The sequence below is a fragment of the Aythya ferina genome (genome assembly GCF_964211825.1).
Source record: "Aythya ferina genome assembly, chromosome: 4".
NCBI lineage: Eukaryota > Metazoa > Chordata > Aves > Anseriformes > Anatidae > Aythya > Aythya ferina.
In genome coordinates, this window is record NC_140300.1 from 31,580,812 (window position 1) to 31,593,639 (window position 12,828).

General features: G+C 59.1%; 3 protein-coding genes across 3 annotated transcripts; all 3 read right to left on the minus strand.

Moving 5' to 3' along the window:
• Positions 1-2: 2 nt before the first annotated feature.
• Positions 3-3,238, minus strand: MEPE (matrix extracellular phosphoglycoprotein; the record flags this gene model as incomplete). Its single annotated transcript, XM_084519237.1, has 4 exons — positions 3-2,132; positions 2,211-2,303; positions 2,476-2,526; positions 3,158-3,238. The coding sequence occupies 4 exons, from the start codon at positions 3,236-3,238 to the stop codon at positions 423-425; spliced, it is 1,935 nt and encodes a 644-aa protein (XP_084375363.1). The 3' UTR covers positions 3-422.
• A 517-nt stretch (positions 3,239-3,755) lies between these two features.
• IBSP (integrin binding sialoprotein) lies at positions 3,756-5,639 on the minus strand. Its single transcript, XM_084518679.1, has 7 exons — positions 5,611-5,639; positions 5,189-5,284; positions 5,064-5,114; positions 4,872-4,937; positions 4,663-4,725; positions 4,441-4,530; positions 3,756-4,346 (listed from the first exon to the last, which is right to left on the minus strand). Exons 2-7 carry the CDS (start codon positions 5,240-5,242, stop codon positions 3,843-3,845), a joined length of 828 nt encoding a protein of 275 aa, XP_084374805.1. The 5' UTR covers positions 5,243-5,284; positions 5,611-5,639; the 3' UTR covers positions 3,756-3,842.
• Positions 5,640-8,529: 2,890 nt separating this feature from the next.
• LOC311436542 (uncharacterized protein) lies at positions 8,530-10,507 on the minus strand. The gene is made up of 3 exons (XM_084518804.1): positions 10,445-10,507; positions 10,322-10,357; positions 8,530-9,853 (listed from the first exon to the last, which is right to left on the minus strand). The coding sequence occupies exons 1-3, from the start codon at positions 10,499-10,501 to the stop codon at positions 8,657-8,659; spliced, it is 1,290 nt and encodes a 429-aa protein (XP_084374930.1). The 5' UTR covers positions 10,502-10,507; the 3' UTR covers positions 8,530-8,656.
• Between the last annotated feature and the right edge of the window lie 2,321 nt (positions 10,508-12,828).

Below are 12,828 nucleotides of genomic sequence, written 5' to 3' on the forward strand. Positions count from 1 at the left end.
GCTGAGATGCTAAACGTCTTTGGAAACCCACAGTGGCTGACATTCCTCCCATAAGCATTTACCAAAATAAACAGCTGTGCACATGTGCCTGGCTGCTCTCCCTCCAAAAGCCTTTTCCCACTAGATGGTGCCCAGCTCTCACCCGTGGACAGCACAGGGACACGATGGGTGACAGACGGGGAGGAATCATGTCCGGAAGGGGCTGTTTGCGGGGCCCCACATGGCATGCGAGTCCCCACTATGAGCACAAAAGCCAGCAGAGCCTCAGTGACAGAAATGCCTTTATTTCTCCATCGTGCTGGAGGCTGGAGGACACAGGGCTTTCCTCACCATCTTGCTATGCCGCCGCCGAGCACGCACTTTGTTATACTGCCGGTTTTTGGGGTGGCGTGAGGAGGGGGGACACACACACTGCTGGCACCTCAGAGAGGCACAGAGGGGCCATGGTGGAACCGCGCGGCCCCCCTCCGAGGACCCCACCCGTCCTCCTCGCCGCTCCCGCTGCGGCTGCCTCGCTCCCCCTCTGAGGACTGGCTGCTGTCGGCACTCCAGCGGCCGGCGTGGGCACCGGGGGGCATCGGGGGGCTGCCTCCTACCCCACCGAGGTTGTACAGGGCCCGCTCATGCAGGTGGAGCTCGTCGGCGTGCCTCACCTGGTCCAGCTGCCTGGAGCGCTCCAGCGCCGCCAGCCCTACCAGCCTGCGGCCACCATGCAGGCGGCCAAAGCCTCCTGCTGAGGCTGAGGCCGATGCCTTGCTGCCCTCGGGGTGCTGGGCCCGGGCTCGGGGGCTGCCCCATGGTCTGGGGGCTGCCGGCACTCTGGCGGCGGTCCCCACGGCGTCCCCTGCATGGGCTCTGCCAGCGGCCAGCCTCGCCGCTGCCCTCCTGGGCGATGGCGCTGCCTCTGTCCTCGCCGTCTTTCCGAGTTCAGCTTCCTCCGGCTGGGCCTTGGGCCCGTCCTTCACTGGGGACGCCGTCCCCACCTCCCCGCTGCCTCCTTGCCCTGCAGCGGTGCTCCTGCTCGTGTGCTCAGCCGGTGTGCTGGCAGTCGTGCTGCAGTCCCCTGTGGTCAGCCCTGAGGATGCCATGCTGCTGGCAGCCCCGGTTGTGACAGCAGGCCTCCCCCTGGACCTTGGCCCCTCACCTCTCACCTTGTCCCCATGGTCCCCATGGCCGCTGACCACCGCGGTGACAGTAATGTCACCCGTGGTGCTCCCCTCAGGGATGGGGACCACCAACCCTTGTCCGCTGGGGACAGCGGTGGCACCGCTCCCATCGCTCCCTGTGGAGTGGCCACCCCCAGGGCTGCTGGTGACACTGTCCCCGTGCTGTGGGGTGTCTGTGGTGGCCAGTCCCTCAGGCTGCCCCCAGGACCCAGTGGTCCCCACGGTGGGGATGGCGCCATCCTCGCTGCTAGCGCTGGTGCTGCCCGGGGCACCACTGTGCTCACCCATGTGGATGTTGGCCCTCCCGATGAAGATCTTCACCTCATCCTCTGGGGTGACCTGAGTGACACTGGCACTGCCCGGCAGCTCCCTGGTGTTGGTGATGGCACCCACATCGGGAATGTAGGCAAACTCATCTACGCCTTCGGCGTCCATGCGGACGTCCTCCTCCTTCTCGGTGACAGAGCTGACAGCGGTGCGTCCTGTCCCCATGCCACCTGTGATGCTCGCCCGCCCTCGGCCAGGCGTGGTGACATCGCCGCTGCCCTCGTCCCCAGCCCCTCTGGCAGCCGAGACCCTCTCCCGCCCAGCTGTCACAGCCCTGCCCACCAGGACCCCCCACACGCCACCATCACTCCCATCCCCTCCATCGCCGTCCCCGTGGGGGCCACCAGGGTGGATGCTCTGCAGGAGGATGTCCTCGCCACCATTGACCTCCTCCAGCGACACCAAATCCATGTCACCACTGCCCTCTGAGCTAGCCAAGGTGGGATCCACATGTGTGCTGGCACCCGGGCGTGGAGCATGGCTCTCCTCACGGCTACCCAGGGTGCTGAGGTTTTCAGGCTTGGGGCTGTACCCATCCTCCAGCGCATAGCGGCCCCCGCTGCCTCGCACCGGAGCCTCCCCTTCCTCCTTTCCTGGCTGGTGCACAGGGACAGTGCTCTGCTCATCAGCCTCTTCCTTCTGTGGGGGGCACAGGGAGGGTGGGCATGGGGCAGTGGGTGCACCCTGGGGTCCCACACCACCCCCAGCACCTCTCACCTTTATCTGCGTCTGGTTCCTCCGTGTGGAAAACGAGTACACGTATTTGAAGATGTAGAAGCCATGCTTGGTGTTGCAGCCTTTCAACAGTATCTAGGGGGAGAGGGAAAAATGATTTCCCCCTAAAAATGGTGGCAGAAGCTTCCCTGCAGTGGTGTTCAGCTCCCACCACTTTTCTCACACCTGCCCCCCTGGCTCATGTGTCCCATGTCCCCTGGCTTCATTTCCCAATTTTCCATGTGATTTTTGGCATGGCCTGACCTACCCGGTGCTGTCCAATGCAGGTCCCACTTGCCCTGACCGGTGGCAGCGGTACCTGTGGGCAGGAAAACACCAGTGGGAGCCACAGCGTGGTACCCGGGAATGCGTGGGGTAAGCGGATCTGAGTGGTGCTGGGGGGGTTAATGGGATCACTAATGGGGTAGTCACTGGGGTGGTTAATGGGGTAATAGATGAGGTATTCAATGGGGTACTTAATGGGGTAGCTACAGGGGTAGACGATGGGATAGGTAATGGGGTATTGGATGGGGTATTCTGGTATTGGATGGGGTATTCAATGGGGCAGTTAATGGAGTATTCAATGGGATATTTAATGTATAAATGACGTATTTGATAGAATAGCTAATGGAATATTAGAAGGGATAGTTAATGGGGTATTCAAAGGGATAGCTAATGGGGTATTTGATGGGATAGTTAATGGGGCATTCGAAGGGATAGCTAATGGGGTATTTGATGGGATAGTTAATGGGGTATTTGAAGGGATAGTTAATGGGGTATTCGATGGGATAGCTAATGGGGTATTAGATGGGGTATTCAAGAGGGTAGTTAATAGGGTATTAGATGGGATACTGGATGGGATGCTCAGAGGGATATTAGATGGGATGTGGGACGGGGCTGGGGACGGGGCTATTCGGTGGGCTGCTCCCAGTGGGCAGCACCATACTCACGGGCGTGGGCAGCACGGCGCCCAGCAGGCAGAGGCAGAGGAGGGCTGCGCGCATCCTGGGCGGCTCCTGGGGGCACAGCATCACCCCGTGGAGGGCCCCGCACCTGTGGCGTGGGCGGGTGGCCCCAGGGACAGCAGGGCAGGGAGGTTACCTGTGCTCCTCAGAGGCTGGTCCCCGCAGGCGACGCTGGGGGCTCTGTGCCCTTGGCTGAAATTTAAAGTTGCCCAGGGGGGGCCTGGAGCCAATCAGCTCCTGCCCAGGGCCATTTGTCAGGGCTGGGAGCGCCCGCAGATGCTGGGCTGGGGAGGGGGGGAGTAATTTCCATCTAAAAATGAGCCTGTGGTGGCAGGCAGCTATCAAATGTTCCACCTGGCCGCGCAAACAGAAAGCACGGTGTATAAATATCTGTCCCCGGGGGCCGCAATTGCCCGATAATTAGCGCGGCTTGCAGCCTGGCGCCCGGCCAGCCCTGCCGTGGGAACACCAGAGCCACGCGGGGACCCTTGGACCCGATGCTGGCGTCCACCCCCCAGGGCTGCAGCCTCTCCTGCTGACCCCAAACGCTCATCCAGAAGCAAACCACGCCTCGCGAGCCAGCTCCGTTCAGTTGCTTTATTGCATTGGGGTTGGTGAGATACACAGAGAATGGGAGGCGGCTGCGGCGCGATCCCGAGTGCTCCTGCGCTCACTGGCTGTAGTAGTAATCCTGGCCGTAGACGTCGTAGCCGTGCCCCTTGTAGTAGCCGTACTCGTCCTCGTACGCCCGGTAGCTGTCCCCACGTGCGTAACCCTCGTGGTCCCCGTAGCTGCCCTCGGTGGGGCCCTCATCCCCGCGGCTCCCGGCCGTCACCACGTACTCCCACTGCTCCCCGGCCGTGGTGGCCTCGGTGTGCTCCCCGTCGCCCGCCGTGGTCGCCTCGTCCAGCCTGGTGGTGGCAGCCACAGTGGTTGCTTCAGGTTCCTCTTCTTCCTCCTCTTCCTCTTCCTCCTCCTCATCTTCCTCCTCCTCCTCCTCGGCTGCCACGGTGCCATTGCCATGGGGCCCCTCCGTCCCCGCTGTGGTGTTGGTGCTCGTCCCATTGACACTGCTCTCCTGCTCCTCTACCTCTTCCTCTTCCTCCTCCTCCTCCTCTTCCTCCTCATCGCTGTCTTCATCCCCACCCTTGCCCTTCAGGGCCCCCTTACAGCCCTGCAGCACACAGGAATAACCCAGCATCAGCTGTGCATTTTGGGGGGTCCAACTTTGCAGGCCAGACACTGATCCCCCCACCCCCTGAGCTCACCTTTTGGGGGGATGCCGCGTCCCCTCCCAGCCCGCCGTCCCCAGGGGCCACCCCCTCACCTGCCACCTGGGTTCCTGGGTGGGACAGTACCTGTGGGGACAGGAGGGGACACAGCGTCAGTTGCATTTTTCTTCCTCCCACTCCCCAAATCCAACAATGTGTGGGTGTGAGCCCCTCAAATATCTGCGTTTTTTTTCTTCTCCCCCTATGGCCAGTACTCACCCCACCTTCCCCCTCCTCCTCTTCCTCCGAGCCGTCCCCCTCTTCCTCCGAGGAGTCACTGCCCTACGGAGAGGAAGAACGTGCTGCTGGGTCCCAGCAGTGTTATGAGCCCCACCCTGCAGGTGCTGGTGTGGATGTGCGGGGCCATTTTTGGGGCAAAACCCCCAGGAGTGGGGCTGAGACACCCGTGAAGCCCCCATTGGACCCACCTGGTAGCGTTGCTGCGGCAGGTAGGCGTAGCGGTACAGGTAGTACCGGCGCCTGTTCTTGAACACCTGCAGGGGAAAGGATGGAGGGGATCGGCCCTACAGCCTGGGGTCAGCCCCTGCTGCGGACCCCTATCACTCGGGGAGGGATGCAGCGACCCCGCTGATGCTGGCACCACCGGGGCGCCTCCCTACCGTGTTTTCCTCCGAGTCGTCCGCCCCCACTCGCCGCAGCCAGCTCTTCACCTGGGGGAAAGGCTGCGTTGGTGCCAGCCCGGGGGTGGGGCAGATCGGGGTCCCCCCACAGCCCCCAAACTCACCGAGAAGGCGGAGGCCATGGCCAGGAGGCAGGCGAGCAGCAGCGCTGTCCTCATGGTGGTGGGAGCAGCGGGAAGAGGCAGAGGCTGGTGCCGTGCCTGGGGAACACCACAGCTATGCCCCAAAAGGCAGAGGGGACATTGGCATCTGCACTTCCTGTGCCCAGCAAAACCCTTCCTAAAATCATGGGGTACTGCTCGGAGGAGCTGTGTCCCCGTGAATGGTGTCAGCAGTACCAGTCCCTACCCTGCATCCCCACCATTGCCAGCAGGATGCTGCTGCCATCCTGGGTGGAAGGCAGCCGGCCCATATCCCCATAATCCATCCCATACAGCCATACAACAGCTGAAAACACCCCATGCCTCCTCTCTCAGCCCCAAAAAGCACATTAAATCCCTGCGACCCCAAAGAGAAAAACACTCACACTCTGCAGCACCCGGGGCTCCCAGTGAGTCGGCCGGCACTGATTTCCCACAGCCGCTGCCCTGTGGGATATAAGGCGGCCGCGGGCTCCCCCTTCCCCCCCCCAGACAGTCGCCGCCCTGCCCTGTCCCTGCCCGCCCAGAAAACCCCCAAATCTCTTCAAGCCAATGGCCAGCCCCGTGCTGATGCCAGGAGGGATGTGCCGCGGCACTTAATTGAGGGTCTGGCCATGGCTGGAGGGTATAATAATGTCCTGGGCCTCGGTTAAAATAAATATTGGGAAATCTGGTTTTGGGGTTGTTTTTTTTTTTTTTTTTTTTTTCTACTGCTGCTTCCCTCTTTGGGAAACTCTGCTGCTGTTATTTCTGTAAAACAACCAAAAAAAATAAATAAATGGCGATCTCCGAGGCCCAGCTTCCACAGTCCCTTGGGTGAAACCATGGACCAAAAAAATGCTGAGTCCTGACGGATGGGGCTGCCTGGAGAAGCCCCTGGTGAACTCACTGCCTGGGACAGAGGTGTAATAAAAAATGTAGCGCCTGCTCCCGTGTGAGGTGGGATGGGGCTGGAGGCGAAACGCTTCCCGTCAGCTTGTCCCCAGGCATTGTTTTTCTGTTCTTGCCTTCATCCCCACATCAGCACGGAGATGTAGGGGAAGGGCTCCCACCATTCCCACATCTGAGGGGACGGAGAGGTCCCTCATGGCCACCCAGGGGACCGGTGGCCCCGGTGGCAAGCATATGCCTGTGGGGCAGAGCTGCATGTGCCCAGCAGGCTTCAAAGCCCACGGTGTTGCTGCAGCCATAATTACAAGGGAGCAGCAGGGCTGGCCACAGCTTTCGGCCGGCGCCTTGGGCCAGGAAAACCCGCAAAAAAAAAAGTATATATATAACAACAATATATAAACAATACATTTTTTCCAAAGCCATTGCAGTGCTCTCTGTTAAAGAGGGAAAAAAAAAACAGGGCTAGGTGGGGATGGGGACAGGCAGAGCTTGCCCAGGTTGGAGTTTAAATTTAATCAGAGCTGGGCTGCAGGAGGCGACCCGTAATGTAATTAGAGGGACACTGCCTTTTAAAAAAAGAACTTTGACTCTAAAAGTGCTGATTTCACCCAAAATCCCGAAAAAAGCCGGGGGATAATGACCGTGTGCCCACACACCTATCTTTAGCTGGCAGGGCAGAGCCGGCACCAGCCAGCCCCGGTGTCCCCATGTCCCCCGATGCCACCCGCGACGGCGCACGTGGGGCTCGCTGTGCTACAAGCCAACACCCGGGGCTCCACAATGGGCTCATTACTGCAGGCGATGACGAACATGGGGCTGGGAGACCAGACCCCCTGGAGCCCCAAGGAAGGGGAGAAGGACGAGGAGGAGGATGGGGAAGGCACCCCTGAGCTCTGCCCCACAGGACACACGCCCTGGGGCTCGCACCGGGACGCCCCGTCCTGGTGCCAAGCGGCACGTTCCCGCCTGTAATTGGTATTTTTGCAGCGCGGCAAGGCGGTGCCGTCCCATCTCCTCGCCCTGCAGCTATTCTGGCAGGAAACCTCAGCACCAAAAATAAGTAAAGCAAACACAGGCAGAAGCTCACTCTACACGGGAGGTGGCGGGGAGAAGGGCAGCATGTGCCCCCAGATCCAAAGCCCATCGGCCAGGCACAGGACTGGCTGTTTTTTTCAGCAAGCTGTCAATTTTAGAGTAAAAACAGGAGGGGAGAGCACCTAAAACTCTTCAGGTATCTGGCTAAGGCATTAGCACCCAAATGCTTGCATCAGCCCACCGCAAACACACATTTCATATAATTTCCCATTTTCTCTGAGGCATGAAACCACATCAAAGGAATTAATGCTATTTACGCACCCAGCTAAAAGCAGGCAACGACTGGGGCTGCAACGCATGCTCCCGAAACGCAGGGACACGGAAACAGGGCAGGTCCCTGAAAGGCAATCACGGAGCTGTCGCAAACCCAAACCTGTTGGATGCTGCTCACACCAGCAGCAGCAGCGCAGGGCTGCAACGCGTGCGGTGCGTGGCTGAGCAGCTACGTCAGGAGGACAGTGCCAAAACCCACACCGATCAGTCACCGTGCACCTCGTACAGATGGGCTTCGACGCTCGCAGCCAAGCACCTGACTGCGTACAGCATGCCCTTTCAGGCATAGATGCTCGTTTTACTTTAGCAGAGGACGGCTCTGGGGGTGTGTGCACTGTGAGGGGTGCTGCGCGCCGTGACGAACCTCGTGCTGCCTTGTGCTTGATGGCACAGCACCGGGTTTTGGCTGGCAGCAGCACGTGGTGCCTCCTCTCCTCTCCAGGCTCAGCTCTTCCTCCAGAAACCTGTTCCCTGCAGCTGCAATAAAACAAAGCAGTGCCTCTTCCTGCTGCATGTGATAACCTCACAGCCTGGCCCATGAGCCACCCGCCCGGCACCCCTCTGCAGCTCAGATTTGTGCCCAAAATGGCAAAAAGGCACCCCAAACCAACCTGCCCACCTCACAGCACAGCCCCGACCTTCCTACCGCCCAGTCCGTTTCCTGCTTTTCTACCCCAAATCGCACCCATCTGGGGGCAGAGCCTGGTTTGAGTTAATCCCTTCTTATCCAGCAACTCCTTCCCCCCCCCACCTCCACTCCCCCAGCCTTCTGGGAAAGAAAAGCAGCAAAGCCAACAGCAGTGGGGTCTGGTGGTTTTTAATGTTGATGAAGATGTACACAGGATACATTTCAGTTTCAAAAAGGTAAGTGCCACTGACAAGAAAAGGATACAATAGAATGCTTTCTGTACATTTCTTACAAAATATTACATACACCCCATCCCGACGTGGTGTGACACGCTCCACACACGGCTCCCCGTGCAGCACAGGTGGGCAGTTTTAGGGAGAGTGCCGGGACGCATCCGCTTGCGATGCAGAACTTGGGTTTTACCCGTGTCCAGCATCCCCCCACAAGTGGCTGCCCCACATGGCCAGCCCTCACCCATTTTGTCCATAGCATCTTCCCCGGAGGAAGCCGACCCGTCCACACAACCAGTAAGTTATGTGCCGCTGTCAGTACCCATCCTGGCAGTCATTGTCGTCGTAGTCGGTGGCTGGCTTCCTGCGGTAGGCGTCCAGCCGCCGCTTGCGGCTCTCGCTGCCCAGGCTGCGCGGCAAGCTGGCGTCCTCCTGGGAGCGGCTCTGCTCATCATCCTCATCTTCATCCTCTGGGGACGCACTGTTGGTGCTCTCTGTGGATGTGCTGTCCTCGCCCGTTGTGTTGTCTTCATCCTCGTCGTCCTCGTCGCTGCCCTCCGGGGATGCGCTGCGACTCTCGGCCGATGCGCTTGGAGCATCCTCATCAGGTTTGGAGTTGTTCCCATCCTCCTCTGACTCCACGCTGTTCTCTGTGGACTTACTCTCCTCCTCCTCCTCCTCCTCCCTGGACTTGCTCTGCTCTTCCTCACTGTCGAGGTCAGACGGTGCACTCCTGTCCTCAGGGGACGCCCGCTCCTCCCTGCTGCCGCTGCGCCCCTCTGGAGCACTCACTGCCTCCTCTGAGCCATCCTCTGCGGACTCCGTGGACTCCTTGGCCTCCTCATCTGAGGCCTCCTCATCTGAGGCCTCCCTGGAGGGGCTGTCCTTGTCCTCATCGTGGCTGTCCTCGTCCTCCCCAGACCTGCTGGCCTGGCTGTCCTCCTGTGAGTTGCTCTTCTCCTCGGCTGAGGGGCTGTCCTCCGTGGAGTCAGTGTCCTCGGCCTCCGGGGACCGGCTTTCCCTGTCCTCCTGGGGGCCAACAGAGGCCCCCCGGACACGTCGCCCTCCGCCCAGATTGTCAAAAACCGAGGCGTCGTCACCCTGCATGCCTTCACCGCCCAAGCCGGTGCTCTCCTCCTCATCCTCCTGGCTGCTGCTGCTGCCCCCTCCCCGCCTGAAGCTGCCACGGTACCTGCTGTAGCGGTGCTGGGCCATTGCACTCTCGCTGCTGCTGCTGCTGCTGCTGTCACCATGTCCTCCAGCATCCCCAGTGCCATAGCTGGGCCCTTCGCCCTCCTCACCATCCAAGGTGTCATCCCCGCTGTCGTCCTCCTCGTCCCCGGGCCAGGCAGGCAGCCTGTCATGCTCGGCAAGGTCCTGCTCTATGTGATTCCCGACAGCGAGGTCCCTGTCACCGCCGTCCCCTGGCCCCACGCTGGCACGAAGGTGACCGAGGTTTCCACCGCCCAGAAGGGGGCCCAGTGCCTTCACCTCGTCCCCCGGCACCGTGTCCTGCAGGTAATAACAGCATGTCAGTTGCCTGAGCATCGCTGCCTCCTGAGCCATGCAAGCCTCTGTGGACCCACAGCGCTTCCCACCTCATCCCCTCTGCTACTGTGGGTGGGAGAAAAACACCCAGCCCTTCTTAGCTGGGGCCAGGCATTACAAGAGACTGTCACCTTATGTTTTAGGTGTCTTATCATCCCGCAGAGATGGGACAGGTTGTCATGCACGGATATATGAATAATAAGGCTTTGAGCTCAGGGTAGCCTAAACTGCAATAGTTTAGAGCACAGAAACTCTCTTTTTTTTTTAGAAAAAAGGTTAATAGAAAGCATGCACAGAGAGAGAAAGTCACCTGAGCTGAAACCCCACCAGCTTAAAAAACCTAAACCAATGGGGCAAAGCTCCCAGACCCCATGCATCCAGCAGCACTCCCCATGGCGAACATCCCAATGCCACGGGACGCGGGCACCTTACCTCAGGCTCCAGGGGCGCGGAGATGCGGTTGTGCACCTAAACACCAAGAAAACACCTCACGTCAGTTTGGGGGCAGAAACAGCAGGGTTTGGGGGCTCAGGGGCTGCGCAAGGGGGTACTCACAGGGTGGGTGCAGGCCACAGCCCACAGCATCAGCAGTGCCAGCAGCGCAGCCTTCATCCCGCTGCCGGTGCGACGCAGCCAAGGCAGGGACGCGTGTGGTAGCGTGCAGCGCGTGTGCTGCTGGCCCCACGCTGCTGCCCCGGCATTTAACCACTGTCCTGGGCCGCCAGCAGCCAATGGCACCAGGGCCGGGTGCGGAGGTGTCGGCGGGAAGCGGCCTCCCACGCTTCCTCCACCGGGACGCCGGCCCCAAAAACAGCTCCTGGTGGGGGGGGGGGGGGGGGGGAGCGAGCGGCGGGGCTGGCTGTTAATGAGCTGACAGGCCTGCGCTCTGTTTTCCTTGCTAAATTTGCGCCCCTCCTGTCAACGTTCCCCTCCTCCTCAGCCGATTCCCCTCGCAGATACCGTGGGACGTGTTTTCCTCTTGACCTGTGACCAAATTATATCCCTGGTCCCCGCCAGATGCAAGCGTGCATCACCGGCCTTATTTTAGGCACCTCGAACAATTACGACGTGTTGTTTTGCTCCTCGTGTCCAGCCCGTATTTAACTCGGCCCCTGAAGACCCGGCACCACCTCACATCCCTGCTTGGGAAGGGGACTGGACCCCAAAACAGGCACCAAGCAGCAAATCCCCTGTGGAAGGAGCCAGGGCTGCATTGGGTCATGATTTGGGGTGAGGTGCCCCAAATCCCAGTCACGTACCATTGCCACTCCCCGTGACGCGGGTACCTGGAGGGCAGCCACGCTTCCTCGCCTTCCTCTGCTGTAATTATGCCTCCCTCCGGCTATATTTACCTCTGCCCAGCGGAGCCGGGCAGGAAGCATCGCTGCAGCCCAGCGAGAGCCTGGAGGAGCAGGATGCGGCCCAGGGGGCGAGCAGCAGAAGGTGCTGGTGCCCAGAGCCAGGAAGTGGTTCTTGTTCACCCTCAAGCTCCTAAAAAATGGTGTGAATACTGAGTTTTGAGTGTCAGGAGGACAAGAGAAAGACCGCAGTGACTCAAAATGCAACCAGAAGCACTTTTACATTTACTTTAGGAAAAAAAAAAAAAAAAGGCCATGTAAGAACTGAGTACTAAGCATTTCCCTCAGGCACCCAGCACACACCTCTGTGCAGAGAGATCCATGCAGGTACACAAAGATTCCCTTCAGTTCTTTTTTTTTTTTTTTTTTTTTTTTTGAGTAACTTTGGGACTGATGTGCTTAGCAAGTGCTGCCCTGAGGGTTTCTGGTGGTGCCCGGGCAGTGACGCCGTGCGCTGCGTGGTCTGCTGGACGGAAGTGGCCTCAACCCCCCCACCAGACCTGGGGAACCTCAACCCACCCTCACCCCCGATCCATGGCCTTGTGCGTGTGGCCACCCAGCCCAGGCTCACGTCTTGCCCATGCCCAAATCCGCCATGTCTTCATGGGGCTGCACGAGTTCAGGTCTCCCCCACCACCCCACTGACAGTGTAGTATGGCTCCTCGCCATTTTGGGATCCTTCTCCACCTCCATCAGAGGAAAGCAGCATTTGCTCCTAACACAAAATGTGTTTGAAACTCCCAAGAATGGACAGGCAGTGCGAAGGCACGTAACTCAGCAGGGTATTACAGGTGGTGTTTAATACTTGTGCTTCTCCAGGAGCACTGTGTGTCTGTAGTGACCAGAACTACCAGGAACTTGAGCTATGCACAGACATTGCCCATCTTGGGTGCTTGTGGTGGAAGGGCACTTACACTACCCACACTGGACTCCACCTCTACTCCTCCTTGTTAATGCAAGTGCATGCCTGAATAAGGCAGCAAGGCAAAGCACATGGCAGCACACCTTACCCCGAGGGGATCCCGTGCAGATCAGGTACTTCCAGCTTAGCTCTGCGTCTGCCTCATGATGGTTGAAGGACCCTTCCTGTCCTGTTTTAGTCTACTTTTTAAGAATTTGGTCAACGTGACACTTTGGACAGTATAGGGCATTAGTTGAGTCAGTCTGGCTGAGGGGCAAAAATAGCCATCCCTCCGTCTGCGCTTTAAAATAGCTCCTCCCCAACGGGAGTCAAATGTTCCCAGCCTGGGAGCAGTGTTTATTTCTCTCCCTCTTTTTTAAACTTTTAATTTCAGCTTGCGTAGGCTATGTGGTCAAACATGACACAGCCCAGCACAGCAGCTCCGAGGCGACAGGGTTCGAGTCTCTAATACACTGAGTGCATCACGCCTCAAAGGACCAAACCCAATTTAGCAGCCACATACGGGCAGCCTCAGCTGAGCATTTCCAAGCCTCTTCCCGCACACCACCAGCACATCTAGGTGGCAGAGCCCCGACTCCGTTCTCCCCTCTATCAGGAAAACCACACACACAAATCCAGTCACTACAGCTTTTATTCAAAACTGATAATGAAATAGAGAA

Excerpts from the sequence above, each read along its gene's own strand:
- IBSP (XM_084518679.1), bottom strand. The coding sequence starts at position 5,242 with ATGAGGACAGCGCTGCTGCTCGCCTGCCTCCTGGCCATGGCCTCCGCC. Across the intron at positions 4,938-5,063 it reads ACGACTCGGAGGAAAACACG|GTGTTCAAGAACAGGCGCCG; the intron begins GTAGGGAGGCGC and ends TTTCCCCTGCAG. Across the intron at positions 4,347-4,440 it reads ACGCGGCATCCCCCCAAAAG|GGCTGTAAGGGGGCCCTGAA; the intron begins GTGAGCTCAGGG and ends TGTGTGCTGCAG.
- LOC311436542 (XM_084518804.1), bottom strand. The coding sequence starts at position 10,501 with ATGAAGGCTGCGCTGCTGGCACTGCTGATGCTGTGGGCTGTGGCCTGC. Across the intron at positions 10,358-10,444 it reads CTGTGGCCTGCACCCACCCT|GTGCACAACCGCATCTCCGC; the intron begins GTGAGTACCCCC and ends CTTGGTGTTTAG. Across the intron at positions 9,854-10,321 it reads CCGCGCCCCTGGAGCCTGAG|GACACGGTGCCGGGGGACGA; the intron begins GTAAGGTGCCCG and ends TATTACCTGCAG.